This window comes from Sesamum indicum, linkage group LG13 (assembly GCF_026168435.1).
Source record: "Sesamum indicum cultivar Baizhima isolate 11 linkage group LG13, ASM2616843v1, whole genome shotgun sequence".
Taxonomy (NCBI): Eukaryota; Viridiplantae; Streptophyta; class Magnoliopsida; order Lamiales; family Pedaliaceae; genus Sesamum; species Sesamum indicum.
The window spans coordinates 8,337,221-8,349,918 of NC_142669.1; the positions used below are offsets into that span (position 1 = coordinate 8,337,221).

Genomic DNA, 12,698 nt, shown 5'->3' on the forward strand with positions numbered 1-12,698 from the left:
CCATCATTTAGATGATGATTCTTCTGATGATTCTGCTGATCTGCGGCATAAAAGGAGGAGCAAGAAGGCATATTCAGACTCTGATTCCCACGTCAGTACTTCAGATGATTCGCGAGTGGGTAGGGGCAAGAAGCGGTCTGAGAAGAAGAGCAAGAAATATCGCAATGAACAGGACTAGTTTCTACAGTGGGTGATATGTCTTGTGCTTTTAAGGTTCCTCTAAACTGCTGTTAAGTTTGCCTTATTCAATCTTTAATCTGGTGGTTGATGAGCTTCTTGATGAAAATCACTTTAGCTTAGTGGACAATGCATTAGTTTGGTGCATTTGTTGTTTTTCAGTTAGATGTAAGGTATCCTTTAATTGCTTTGTTCTTCTGGTTGTAAGAATTCTGATATTTACTGAGTATGCTATGTGTGATTCGGACATGTGATCGGTCCTGTTAGTTGAAATATTACAGTAATGCTTTGGAATTTTTTTTGAGTTTAAAGTTGTTTTACTTGTTGGTTGTTGTTCCATGCTTTGGGGGAAGCCTGCCTGTGGGCATCAAGAAGAGCCTAACTATTGCTGCTCCTTTGAATCCAGTGCTATTATTGGAGCAACGAAGGTTGTAGCATTTTCTAGTATGTTTTATTTATGTAATTACATTAGGTCAATGATTTAATGATTAATATTATCCAGTTTCTCGATCAACCTCTTTGAAAATCATGATCTGGTGTAGCAGGTTTCTGTTGAGATCTTGATGTCCAAGAATATACTTTTATATGTTCTAATCAGCTACTGTATTTCTTTTTCAATTTTATCGACTACAAACTTGAGAAGTTTTGCTGAATGATGCCCCCTCCTTGTTCCGACTTTTCCATTTCCTTGTTTGTGCGTCTTTTTCTTTGTGTCTGTGGGTGTGTGTGAGTGTGTGTGGTGTGTGGGTGTGTATGTGTGCGTGTTGTGTGTGTGTGTGTGGGGTGTGCGTGCGTGTGTGGTATGTGTGTGCGTGTGCGGAGGGTGTGTGTGTCACTGTAGAACATGTTTTACTTCTATTTTGAATATAGAAAAAGTGAGGTATTGCTTTTATCTTCTATGCCACGAATATTGTGAGATCAAATTTATTAGATTTTGAGGCAATATTTTGAAAATATTTTAATTAAGTGAGAAAGAAAAATATTAATTTTATAAATTACGAAATTAAAAGTGCAACATCACCGGTCGTGCAGGATAAAAAATGCAATTTGGCCCATAAGTTAAGTTTTTACAAATTTTCAAAAATATTGGAATAAGTAGGGGCAAGACACCCCACTGCTACACAAAAATGCTTTTTGTATTTTAGGAATCGCGCCATTTTCATTTGTATCAAAGGTTTTCGTTCATCGTGGCATTGGCACTGAACCCATCGGAACGCAAAAACTCCCAGTGCTCCATGAATTCCGTAATCCGATTCCGGTAGTTATCTCTGCTGCGGGCACGGATATCTTGTTGTTCTCCGAATCGAGGAAGACCAGCGCACCTCCGATTAGGGTTTTGGTTGAAGGTTGTAAGAAATGAATTCCGGCGATCTCAACAAAATATGGGAAATCAAAACGCTGAAGAGAAAACCTAAAGAAGAAGAGGCCCGGAAGATTTTAGACAGAGTCGCAAATCAGGTCCAGCCCATCATGCGTAAACACAATTGGAGGGTCAAAGTGCTTTCTGAGTTCTGGTATCAACTTTACTGCTTTTCATGTATGTGTTTTGGTAATCAAATAGAGAATTACAGGACATGCAAAAAGAATTACGAACTTGTGGTTTTTATATTCTTTATTTTATGAATTTGCAATTGAAGCTACATCCTTTGATTGTTTGGATTGGAGGATTTGGGATTTAACGATTTCTATCTATCATATCGCATTTCATTGCAATTGTTTAGTCTAATTTTCGGTTGAAGATTTCAGCTGCATGGGTGCCAGTTTTCAGCTCCAATTTCAATTATTATGATGGATATCTGAATCTTCTCATACTTCTGCCTTTTTTTTTTTTTTAAATCAATAAATGTGGAGCAACGCAATTCAAACGGTTTACATGATATGTCCAGTCAAAACTATGCTTGTTTGGTTCATTATCTCGTACCATGTAGTATATTTTGGAATCTACATTTTGCAGTCCGCAAAATGGGCGTCTTCTGGGCTTGAATGTAGGACGCGGTATACATGTAAAATTGAGGCTTAGGAGGGCAAACAAAGACGAGGAATTCCTTCCTTTCCATGAGGTCCTGGATACAATGCTCCATGAACTATGCCACAATGCTCATGGCCCGCATAATGCCAACTTCTACAAGCTTTGGGATGAACTTCGAAAGGTATATGCCGGCTTACATGGTGGTACACCAGTGTTATGTGTGCTTATGCTGGTTTGAGGAGAGTGCATATGATGATCCCTATAGTTTAAGAAGAAATAACTAAGCTTTTCATGATACCAGAATTAAGAACTATGAAAATGCTCTTCCAAGATTGGGGAGGTGGGTTGTGGGTTTCCTTTTGTCTCAATTTTATCTCCATATGCAATTGATGGTCTTTTGCAAGGCTGGTAATTACAAAATGAAGAATGTTTGGGAACACCTTTTGAGTTGGCAGCCTGCATTTTTCAGAATAAGATTTGCTTGGGCCCGGTTTGTTTACCTTATCTGTTTACTTCTTTCCATACATATTAAATGCATAACGAACTTGGTCATCATTGGTGTTCATATCGACCTCATCTCACGAACTTTAGCTGGCAGCCATTTTAGTTTTCTTCAGTATTTAAAATAGTCAAAAGTTGTTTGTAAAGATAAGTAATCAACATATTTAAATGGCGAATGTGACTTGTTTGACTTGAATGTGATCCACAATGTCCATAGGAATGCGAAGACCTCATAAACAAAGGGATAAGTGGTTCAGGACAGGGGTTTGATCTTCCTGGAAGGCGTTTGGGTGGAGTCTCCCGTAAACCTCTTTCATCTCTTCACCAGGCTGTGTTGACTGCCGCAGAAAATAGGGCTCGTCTTGGATCCTTGCTGCCTTCAGGACCTAAGAGAATTGGTGGTGATAGTTCTATTATGGTTGCACTTAGTCCTATGCAGGCTGCTGCAATGGCAGCTGAAAGAAGATTACAGGATAATATCTGGTGTGGCTCAGAATTCTATGATGTATCCGAAGAAGATGAATCTTCAGATAGAGGATGCTGTTCGGAGATTCCAAGCACTGCACTTGATGGACTGGATATGAAGGTAAAATCTTGGAAAAGAAGGAGAGAATCAGATGATGTTTCTGTACTCGAGTCTAACAATGGTGAACAAGAATCCAGTGTCATAGACCTGGATAAACCTGTTTCGAAATCAGGATCCATGTTCCGTTCACATGAAATACCTCCTAATAAGAATTACCAAAGAGATTTGTCTACAGAAGCTTCAACTTCCACATCCATATCTAGCCATGATCTGATCCATGATGACCAATGTCGCACATGGCAATGTAGAGCATGCACGTTGCTGAACCCAGTGAGTTAAATGCTCTTTTGTTTTTCTTCCTTTTCATGTTTCTGGTGTTTTTTCTCCCCTGACTCACCATTATGTGAGAAATCTGTCTTTCTTCTGCATTTATTTTGCATCTGTTTATCTGTATATATCATGCTATATAGGGTTTGTAGTCTGTATAGCTGAGTATTCAAGCTCTCAGTAATAGATGGGCTTGCTACAACAGACAAGTAAGTGGCATCAAATGCTGTCTTTCAACTATGCATTTCACTTGATAGTAACTAGTTAACTGTAACCAATAGCTTGAGAACTCTTGATTATACTGAATGCAAAATATTAAATGGTTGAGACTATCTCCTCGGGTGAACTTAAATAGCTAAATCAGAGTTAGTGAAAGAAGTTTGTTCTTAACTGTTTCTTCTGTCTTTACTTGCTTCCACTTGTATCTAGTTACATCTCCATGTGTTCTGCGATATGTGTGTTTGACATCATTTTTACATAAATTGACCAACTTCTAATACTTGCTTGTAAGTTGTATCTCATTTGTCCCAAGTTTTATCGGCATTCGCATGAAATTTTTTAGCATAATCTTATAGATGATGTAGGTGAATTAGGTGGCTCTTACCATTCTGTAGATTTGTAGCATGGAAAATCATGTGCTAAGCGGTTCTTTATAGCTTGTTGACCCTCTCTTTATTCTTCAAGAAATTGGCATATGTAATAATGTCTTTTGCCCTCATCCTATGTAGCTGATGAATTGTTTTGGTGATTATGCAGCCATTAGCTCCAGTATGTGAGCTTTGCAGAACCCAAAAGCCCAAAGATGATAAGCTGAAAACAGTGATCTGGTCATGTAAATTTTGTACTTTGGAAAATGATTCGAAGATGGAAAAATGTGCTGCATGTGGAGCTTGGAGATATTCATATGGTCCACCTGTAGCTACTTCATCACCCAATCTTGGCACTTGAGGTAAAATTTAACTGCTGATAATTTTTGTATCCATAGTTGAGCAATTTATTCCAATGTTTTGATTCCTTCATTGTGGTGATATTTTTTTAGTTGTCTTCCTGTGGCTGCTCATTTCAGTTGCATTTTGATATATTGTATGTTCTGCACCGTTTTTCACTGGAAGTAGATTTTGGTGAAAGTGATCAAATCGCATGTAAGTGGGTTTTTACAGCTCATGCTAAGCTCAACTGAGTGATATAGGTTCTTGTCCTGAATACATGGCAATTTTATGTTAAAATAATATAATCAAATACTCTGAAAGCTCAAAAGTGGAGTAGATTGACTGCTTTCTCTCTATGGTTGCAGAAAGCCTTTATAACATGTCAGTTTAATCTCGTATTTTTGCTGTTTTATTTTCTTTTCTTCTGCTTCCCCTAAACTTGTTTTTTTCTGTATTTCTTGAGAACAAATTGGAAACTAGGGCACTAATACTTGATACTTTGTTTCAGATTGATTGGTGAAAGGGCTTAGAGAAGTAGCGGGATGGTGCATTTCTCATTCAACACTCTTTTAATCATATGCAAGTTCGCCATGGATTATGTTTGACTCATTTTTTGGCTCTCGGGGTAATAGAACTTGTTTCAACATACCTGAACACTATGGAATTCATGTTGTGAAAAGCACAAACCACAAAGTATATTTTGACAGCTGTCTCAGTTATATTTCAATGAAATTTTGAAGCCAGGCGGTGTGTCGTCTAGTCGCTTGCATCTGAATGAATGAATTTTGGTACTTGTGGAAAAAAGAAAAAGGGTTTAGTGCAATTTACGCTAGTCGCTTACATAAAACTCAGAATGTTTAACGAAAACATTCGTGAAATTATAATATAAATTTTGATTGTGAAGGAAAAAAGAAAGAAAAAACAAATACTCTATAAACTGATAGAACTCGATTCACATGAAATCATTTTGCCACCGGAGATTGTAACTTAGAGTTCCAGCCATAGTTCCCCACTTATGAATGTTGAATCTAGATAAGGTTTAGCTTCCTTGTAGCTCATCCCTTTTGACCACCCGACTCTTCCTCCTCTGTCTGCTCCCTTCCCTCTGCACTCGTACTCTCCAAGCACCAAAGTACTGCATGAACAAACACATACATGACATAAAATTCCAGGGTTTTCTTTATATAAGGAGTTCTTTTGTATAAAGTTTGGACTTCATGAGGAGTCAATGTAATTATCTTATATCAGAACCGAATACCATACCTGTGTCCAGACGGAACTCCAATGTCCGACCATCCTTCTGTTTTAATGTCTATGTCTAATTCGGTATACGAATATATCACTCTTGAGTAATCCCCCCAGGCTCTGCCCAAGTACACAGGTCCAGTTCCACTGACGGTGCAGTTCACAAACGAGAAGCCTGAATCATCGTCAGCCGAGTTCCTACTCTGAGCTGCTATAGCAAATGCATTCCCCACAACAGACAGTGTGCATTCCTGTAAGCATCATTTACTCAACAAATTTAGTATTTAAAAAAAAATCAGATGAAATGAAAATACAAGAGACAGATCGATGACAATGGTTGAGATACCTGATACAGTGATCTTCCGTTGCCAAATATGAAATCTGTGGATCCCTGAATGAAACACTGGTAGAAATAATGTGTTCCGGTTTCATCCAGAAGTGTGTCCTGTGATCCCAGAAACCTGACTTTGTAAAACACGGCCTTGTCGCCTGCTATCCTCAATGCTACAGCTTGGTATCCCTGGCCACCAATTGGAGCAACTACTGTGTTCTGCTAAGGGAAACAGACAGAAAAATTGAGGTTTGTTGTAGTTTTATTATACATTAAGTGATGGACTGAGAGGTTCTATAATGCCTGGAATGTGATCCCAGCTGCACAAAAATAGTCTGATTCTACTATGACGGAGGATGAATTCCACGTCCCGATCTGGCCCCCTTTCCCGTCATCATCGGAAGCTTTGTCATGCCATGTTATGACTGTTTCGGTTGCTTTGTCTTGGTACCCGATGAGTGAAATGTATGGCTTTGATTTAGGAATATGAACCTTTTCACTGCATAAGATTTCAAGAATGTTGTCAGATTATTCTGGCGATCAGGGTTGTACGACACACTCGATGGGTGTGTAAAAATATTTAAAAGAATATAAATAATTATATAGGTGGTGCATTTTGTTGTATGTATTTATGTGATTGGCTTTTCCACAAATGAAGGAAAATGAATATAATACTTGAAATAGAGAGAAAACAAAGTTTAAGAGAAAATAATAATTTGAAAAGAATTGACATAAAAATAATAATTCTGAATGAAAAATATGAATAGTAAATAATTATTTAAAATGAATAGTATCATCACTTGAAAATAGTAGGAACAAAGGTGAAAATTAGTAATAAAATAAAAGGAAAAAAAAATTATGAGACTAGCAACACTGAAAGAATGCCGATCAATTGGTATACAGTGAAAATAATCAAACTCTTGCTAAGTGAATTTATTTAAGGTTATTTGTAAATAATGCAATACATTTGTCATGTAATTGATATAAAATTAAAAAAAAATATGATCAATTACATGACAAGTGTATCATATCTATTCATTTTAATAAGTGAAATTGGAATAAAAGAGTTAAAACCCACCCAATAAATCTAACTTTAAAGTTTTAAACATGGGTTGTCAGTAAGAATCGACCTCGATGTACAACTAGAAAACAACTCCCACCGCCTAGAAAACACACATACACAACAACATGCGATATGAACAAATAAAAAAAAAAAACACAAAATCAAAAACAAAAAGGTGATGTTTTTGAGACCTGTAAACTCCAGGAAGAATGTGAATTTTAACTCTATGTGCATTATTTTCGGGCACCATATCAACTGCAGCTTGCACTGTCACCGAATCTCCACCACCATTCTTATCAACCACTATAGCTCCATCATCCACTTTCAAGTCATCCCACGTTATGTAATTCCCGTTACAATATTGTCCGAACACCACTTGGGTTCCTGTCCATACCACCAGAAGTACAACCAGAAAGCCACCACTCAAACCTGACAGATTCATCGCCCAAAGGGGTTTTCGTGTATCCAATTAAGGTACAATCAAGAAACAACAATTACTGCACCACAATCATTATCAGTTGATGAGTAATGAGAAGAAGAAGAAGAAGTGATCATGGCAATAAATATATGTAGAGTTTTTCTTGCCATGTGTGTGTTTGTGTGCATGTTTAACGTAAATGGAAAGTTGCCATTTTAATTCTCTAAGTATGGAGGGTGCCAGTTTTAGCAATTCTGTCATGTAATATAAAAATTTGGTTTGTCCGGACCAAGTTTGCTAAGATGACTGGAAAAGTGAACTCAATTGAGCTGGTTATGTGCATTTTTTGGGTTGTTTTTGTGTTCAATCTGTCGAATTTTGAAAATTACAAAACGAAGTTGGCCAAAATTGATTCATGCAAAATTAAAATTGTCATTCGTTTGTATTTATAGAATTAAAATTACAAAATAATAATAATTTTTCCTTAATTGAAGTGAATAATGTAATCTTATATATATATATATATATATATATATATCCTGTGTATATTACATGAAATATAAAATATAATATTAATCAGAATAGAAAATCCAATCTCTATATGTAAACTTCCATGTGTATTAGATCTCTCTCTCTCACCTAATATATCATACCATATTTCTTTTTTAATAAAGTTGGGTTCATCACTACATGATCTCATAAGTCAAAATTAGTGTTTCTCAACAAATTATGGTAGAGTTTTTTCTTTTTTTTTTTTTTATAATTTAGGTAGAATTGATAATTATATTATTACATCAATATTTGAATAAATTTGAGTGACTGGACAATACATTGATTCAATCAATACATCAATATAATTAAAAATATAAAATAAAAAATTACAATGAATTGAGAAATACATCACATATTCAGTAAGATTCGAACCTATAATTTTAAACTAATTTATGGAATTTTAACCTTAACCACTAGGCCAAAAAATTATCGACAAATTATGGTGGAGTTAGAAGAATGTTGAGTTTTGCAAATAAGCAATTTAGTGGGCCTACAAAATTGAAAAAGGCCAGGCCCACCAAAGAAGGGAGTTGAGCCCAATTTAATATGGGCCCCCAGTTTTATTTTTGGGCCCAAGAATTATCGCTCCAGCCTATCAAAAAGAAAAATAAAAATTAAAAATCAGACTTGTGGATAAAGCTACTGTTGAGAGCTTCCCGGTGCAGTTTCATTCCTTTGATACCCAAATTCAAATCCCCAGCGGCAGAGGAGAAGAGGCTTCAGAATCGGCAATGGCTTCAATTTCTTCGTCTTCTGTCTCGACGATGGCGTTCTCGGTATGCAATTCCTCTGGTATTTCTACCAGGCCCCAGCTCTCTTTCCCTGCTTCAATTCCCTCCAAGTTGCTGGCTGTGAAACCCTCGCGGATGTCCTCTTCGAGGATTTTGGCTGCTCCCGAAGTCTTGGAGTCCAATGCGAACTTTGATGCAACTGAGGTTATCCATTAGAGATTTATTATTATTATTTGGGGTTTTCTCATTTTTATGAAAACGAGTTTGTGAATTTGCTTGTTTTGGTTCGTAGGGTGAGGCTCCTTCTTCTTCAACGTTGAGTGTTGCTGCAGATTCAGATAAGGTAATAGATATCATTTTACTCTGAAATTTTTGCTCTGTTTTTCCGATTTTGATTTGTTGTGGCCTTTTTCCCGCTTCAAGTGTCGGAATATGTTTATTATTATTATTACTATCACTAATGGTTACTAGACGAATTGGCTTTGATTTGCTTGTGACGTTGTGGCATACGTAATGCATTTGTAGCTGTTGCAGTTTGTTTCCTCTGTAGTTAGTAGTATAATAGGACAGGTATGATGGGGTTGGACGAGGTTGATGTGATAATTATTTTCCTTAACTAGCACATGTGGGTCAGTACTTATGTGCTAAAATATGAAACTAGCAAATGAGAGGATGTTTGTTAGTGGAAGGAAAGGGAGTTATAGAGGTTGAAGAGATGTAGATTGAGGTAAACCGTTCCATGAACAATAACTACTAACTGGTGGTGGGACTTAATCAAATTTGAGCTCCTTTCTTCTTACTTGTGACATGAATCTGATGCAGCTATAGTTATGGATGCAAGAATGATGGGGATTCAGAAGTAAGAATCCTGTCTATAGTCGTACAAGTCGAATTAAAGTATATATTTTGATGAGGCTAGAAGTTGCAAACCTATAGGTAATTATCACCTATTATAATAATAAAAAAGTTTTTGAAAGAAAACCAAGTTATAGATGGTGAATCACGTGTTGTTGATATGATTGCTGCATTGCATGAGCACTGTCAATATGGAAAAATAAGCCAGCTCCGAATGACTTTTCAGTAGAAAATACTTGAAATTAAAATGTCCCGAAAGATAAGGAAGTGACTGCTCTTTCATAGAATTATAACTTTGAATCAAAGGTGGATGGTTTTGTTTTGATTACCCGATACTATCAAAATCACATTCAAATATTTTAGGATAATTACACTCCCCTCCTTTGAGGTTTGGGTGTAATTACACAAAGACCACTTGTGGTTTGTGAAATTACATCTAATACCCCTGAGGTTTGCTTCCGTCTAACAATAAGTTCATCTATTAATCAAAATTCACCGCCATCTGCTGATATTAACAAAAAATCGGAAAAAACTCTACACTTACCTTATTATTGATTTATTGTAGGTCAAAAAAAATCTTTTTATGACCAAATTACATATGAGTAAGTATATCTTCACTATTTAGTTTAGTTGGGAAAAATGTTTGACTTGCAATAAGTCAGTAATAAATCAATCGAGGGTAAAAATATCAAATTTTTCGCTCTGTTTTTTGTTAATATCAGCAAATTCAGTGAATTTTGACTAATAAAGAGACTTATTTGTTAGATGGAAGCAAACATTAGAGTGCTAGGTGTAATTTTTCCAAGCTACAGGGGGTCTACGTGTTTATATACCAAACTTCAGGGCAGGAGAGTGTAATTATCCCAAGATTTTATCCACTTAGAATTACAAAGCATATATTTGAGTTTTAGCAAAACTTTTGGGCATGGTCTAATATTTTCAAGTTTTTCTTTTCGGTTTCGTATTTTGGTTGTATTGTTACTTGAATGCATTAATTCATATGAATACATGATATGCCCCGTTGATTGCTTCGTCGAAAAGATGAAAAAGATCCAAATAAACACTCCTAACCAAGTGAGAAAGAAGCCTATGGATCTTTGTATCTAATTTCATTCAGTTAGAAGATTTGAGACAATCGCCAGAACCTTCAACATCTCTATCTTTGCTTGTTATAGATACTTTGAGATGGAGGTCGTGTTAGTCACAATTAATTTGAATGGTTATTTTTTAAGCATATTACGACCTGCTGTCTTATGACACTTTACTAATGCGCCATATATATTATAAATTGCATCTCCAGCTCTAAGACCTTCTTGCTGATGTCTACAAGGCAACTAAGATTTCTGAGGCTTGACTGGATAGAATAACTGCTATTAACTATGATCAATAACCATGACCTACTGACCAGTTTAGGTATATAACTACGGCAGCATTGATTATGTCCCAAGGTCGCTAAAGTAACTTGTAAATATCCAAGTCAACCAGTGGAATTTAATAGTTTATAGATAATTTCTGTAACATTCATTTCTACTCTCGTCAACTTTCCTGTTGCTTTATGGCAAATAATGAATGTAGTGCTTATTACTCAATCACAGAACTCTTTTGGTTATTAAACTTAAACTTCTGCCTTAACCAAGCTTTTATATATAATATCATTAAAAGTTCTTTTTATGCACTCAGGTTGCCCCTAAGCAAAAGATTAGGATCAAATTGAGATCATACTGGGTGCCGCTGATAGAGGACTCATGCAAGCAGATAATGGATGCTGCAAGGACAACAAATGCAAAGACTATGGGTCCAGTACCATTACCAACAAAGAAAAGAGTGTACTGTGTCCTAAAATCTCCGCACGTGCATAAAGATGCCAGGTTCCATTTTGAAATTAGAACTCATCAACGACTTATCGACATCCTTTACCCGACCGCCCAAACAATTGACTCATTGATGCAACTTGACTTGCCTGCCGGTGTTGATGTGGAGGTTAAGCTTTAGACTAGTGCTGTAACCTCTAGTTTCTTGTAGACATGATTGTCCTTGCATATGCAAGACCAAAAGTACAAATTGGTTGTAATTTTTTTGTGTTGTATGATAGTTTGAAATGATAATGCAATTTCGCTGTCAGTATATAATGCTATGCCTTCAGCAGTAAAACTAATGCTCTTCTTCCATCTGATATTGATAATGAATATATTTATTATTTGTTAGTCATTCGAAAAAAGCAAGTACAGGAAATTGAGACACTCAACCAGAGACTCTTACTGTCTGTCTCCTTGGGGACAATCCGCTCAAACTTTACTACAACAGGTCTTGAACTCAAAAAACTATTAGACTGTCACTATCTGAAAAAAGATCAAATGAGAGCAGACGCGGATGAATTCTTGCCCGTCACTGAAGCTGGGGAATTGCAGCCGACAATCAGGGACTCCACCATCCAATAGGAAAAATACCTATCCGGGAAACCAAAATTTAGATGATCACAATGTATCTACCATGTGTACATCCTTCACGGATTAAGAGTGCGTGATGTTCTCAAAACTTATAGAAATTTGAAGTAACTAAAAATAACTCGACCTGGTAAACATGATTGGAGACTTGTGAGTTGTGACTGATTCAAGAAATAAAAGATAGAAATTGGTCTGAATGGTGATGGCGATGGGTGCATTAATGACAAAGGACGATAGCGTAGGCATCTAATTCTATAGGCGGCTTCTCAAGAACTTGAACAGCCAGCGATAGCGATGTTTCCATATTGCTAACTGGTAATGTGAAAGGCCAACCTTAAAAACCAATGTCAAGTTTCATAGAATATTAGTACATTTGATTCTCTCTAATGGTAAAACTCTGTCTGACGTTGTGAGGTTCTTAGGATCTATTTTGATATGTTATGGTAACTACATCTCAAAATTAGACAAATATTTAATACAAAAGAATAGAAATGATGAAAATTATACTTCCTCAATTTTGTTGATATTGAGGACTTACATAATCGAATTAGATATCGCTTTAATGGACGGATCGATGCTACCCACTTGGGTTGTGCTCAAGTTGATACAGAAATTGACACGTGTAATAAT

The 12,698-nt window shown here is 36.3% G+C and overlaps 3 protein-coding genes and 1 long non-coding RNA gene across 4 annotated transcripts; 2 read left to right on the forward strand and 2 right to left on the reverse strand.

Annotated features, from left to right (window-relative positions):
* The first annotated feature begins 1,289 nt into the window (after positions 1 to 1,289).
* LOC105176607 (zinc ion binding protein) lies at positions 1,290 to 5,172 on the forward strand. Its single transcript, XM_011099475.3, has 5 exons — positions 1,290 to 1,691; positions 2,132 to 2,327; positions 2,865 to 3,503; positions 4,257 to 4,449; positions 4,938 to 5,172. Exons 1-4 carry the CDS (start codon positions 1,534 to 1,536, stop codon positions 4,446 to 4,448), a joined length of 1,185 nt encoding a protein of 394 aa, XP_011097777.1. The 5' UTR covers positions 1,290 to 1,533; the 3' UTR covers position 4,449; positions 4,938 to 5,172.
* A 73-nt stretch (positions 5,173 to 5,245) lies between these two features.
* On the reverse strand, positions 5,246 to 7,767 carry LOC105176630 (pectinesterase QRT1). Its single transcript, XM_011099502.3, has 5 exons — positions 7,260 to 7,767; positions 6,309 to 6,504; positions 6,021 to 6,224; positions 5,693 to 5,925; positions 5,246 to 5,564 (listed from the first exon to the last, which is right to left on the reverse strand). Exons 1-5 carry the CDS (start codon positions 7,508 to 7,510, stop codon positions 5,417 to 5,419), a joined length of 1,032 nt encoding a protein of 343 aa, XP_011097804.1. The 5' UTR covers positions 7,511 to 7,767; the 3' UTR covers positions 5,246 to 5,416.
* Positions 7,768 to 8,673: 906 nt separating this feature from the next.
* Positions 8,674 to 11,753, forward strand: LOC105176608 (Ribosomal protein S10p/S20e family protein). Its single transcript, XM_088876930.1, has 3 exons — positions 8,674 to 8,973; positions 9,062 to 9,112; positions 11,305 to 11,753. Exons 1-3 carry the CDS (start codon positions 8,770 to 8,772, stop codon positions 11,614 to 11,616), a joined length of 567 nt encoding a protein of 188 aa, XP_088733056.1. The 5' UTR covers positions 8,674 to 8,769; the 3' UTR covers positions 11,617 to 11,753.
* A 41-nt stretch (positions 11,754 to 11,794) lies between these two features.
* Positions 11,795 to 12,349, reverse strand: LOC148784465 (uncharacterized). The gene is made up of 2 exons (XR_016063523.1): positions 12,196 to 12,349; positions 11,795 to 12,071 (listed from the first exon to the last, which is right to left on the reverse strand). It is a non-coding gene; the product is annotated as an uncharacterized LOC148784465 (long non-coding RNA).
* Between the last annotated feature and the right edge of the window lie 349 nt (positions 12,350 to 12,698).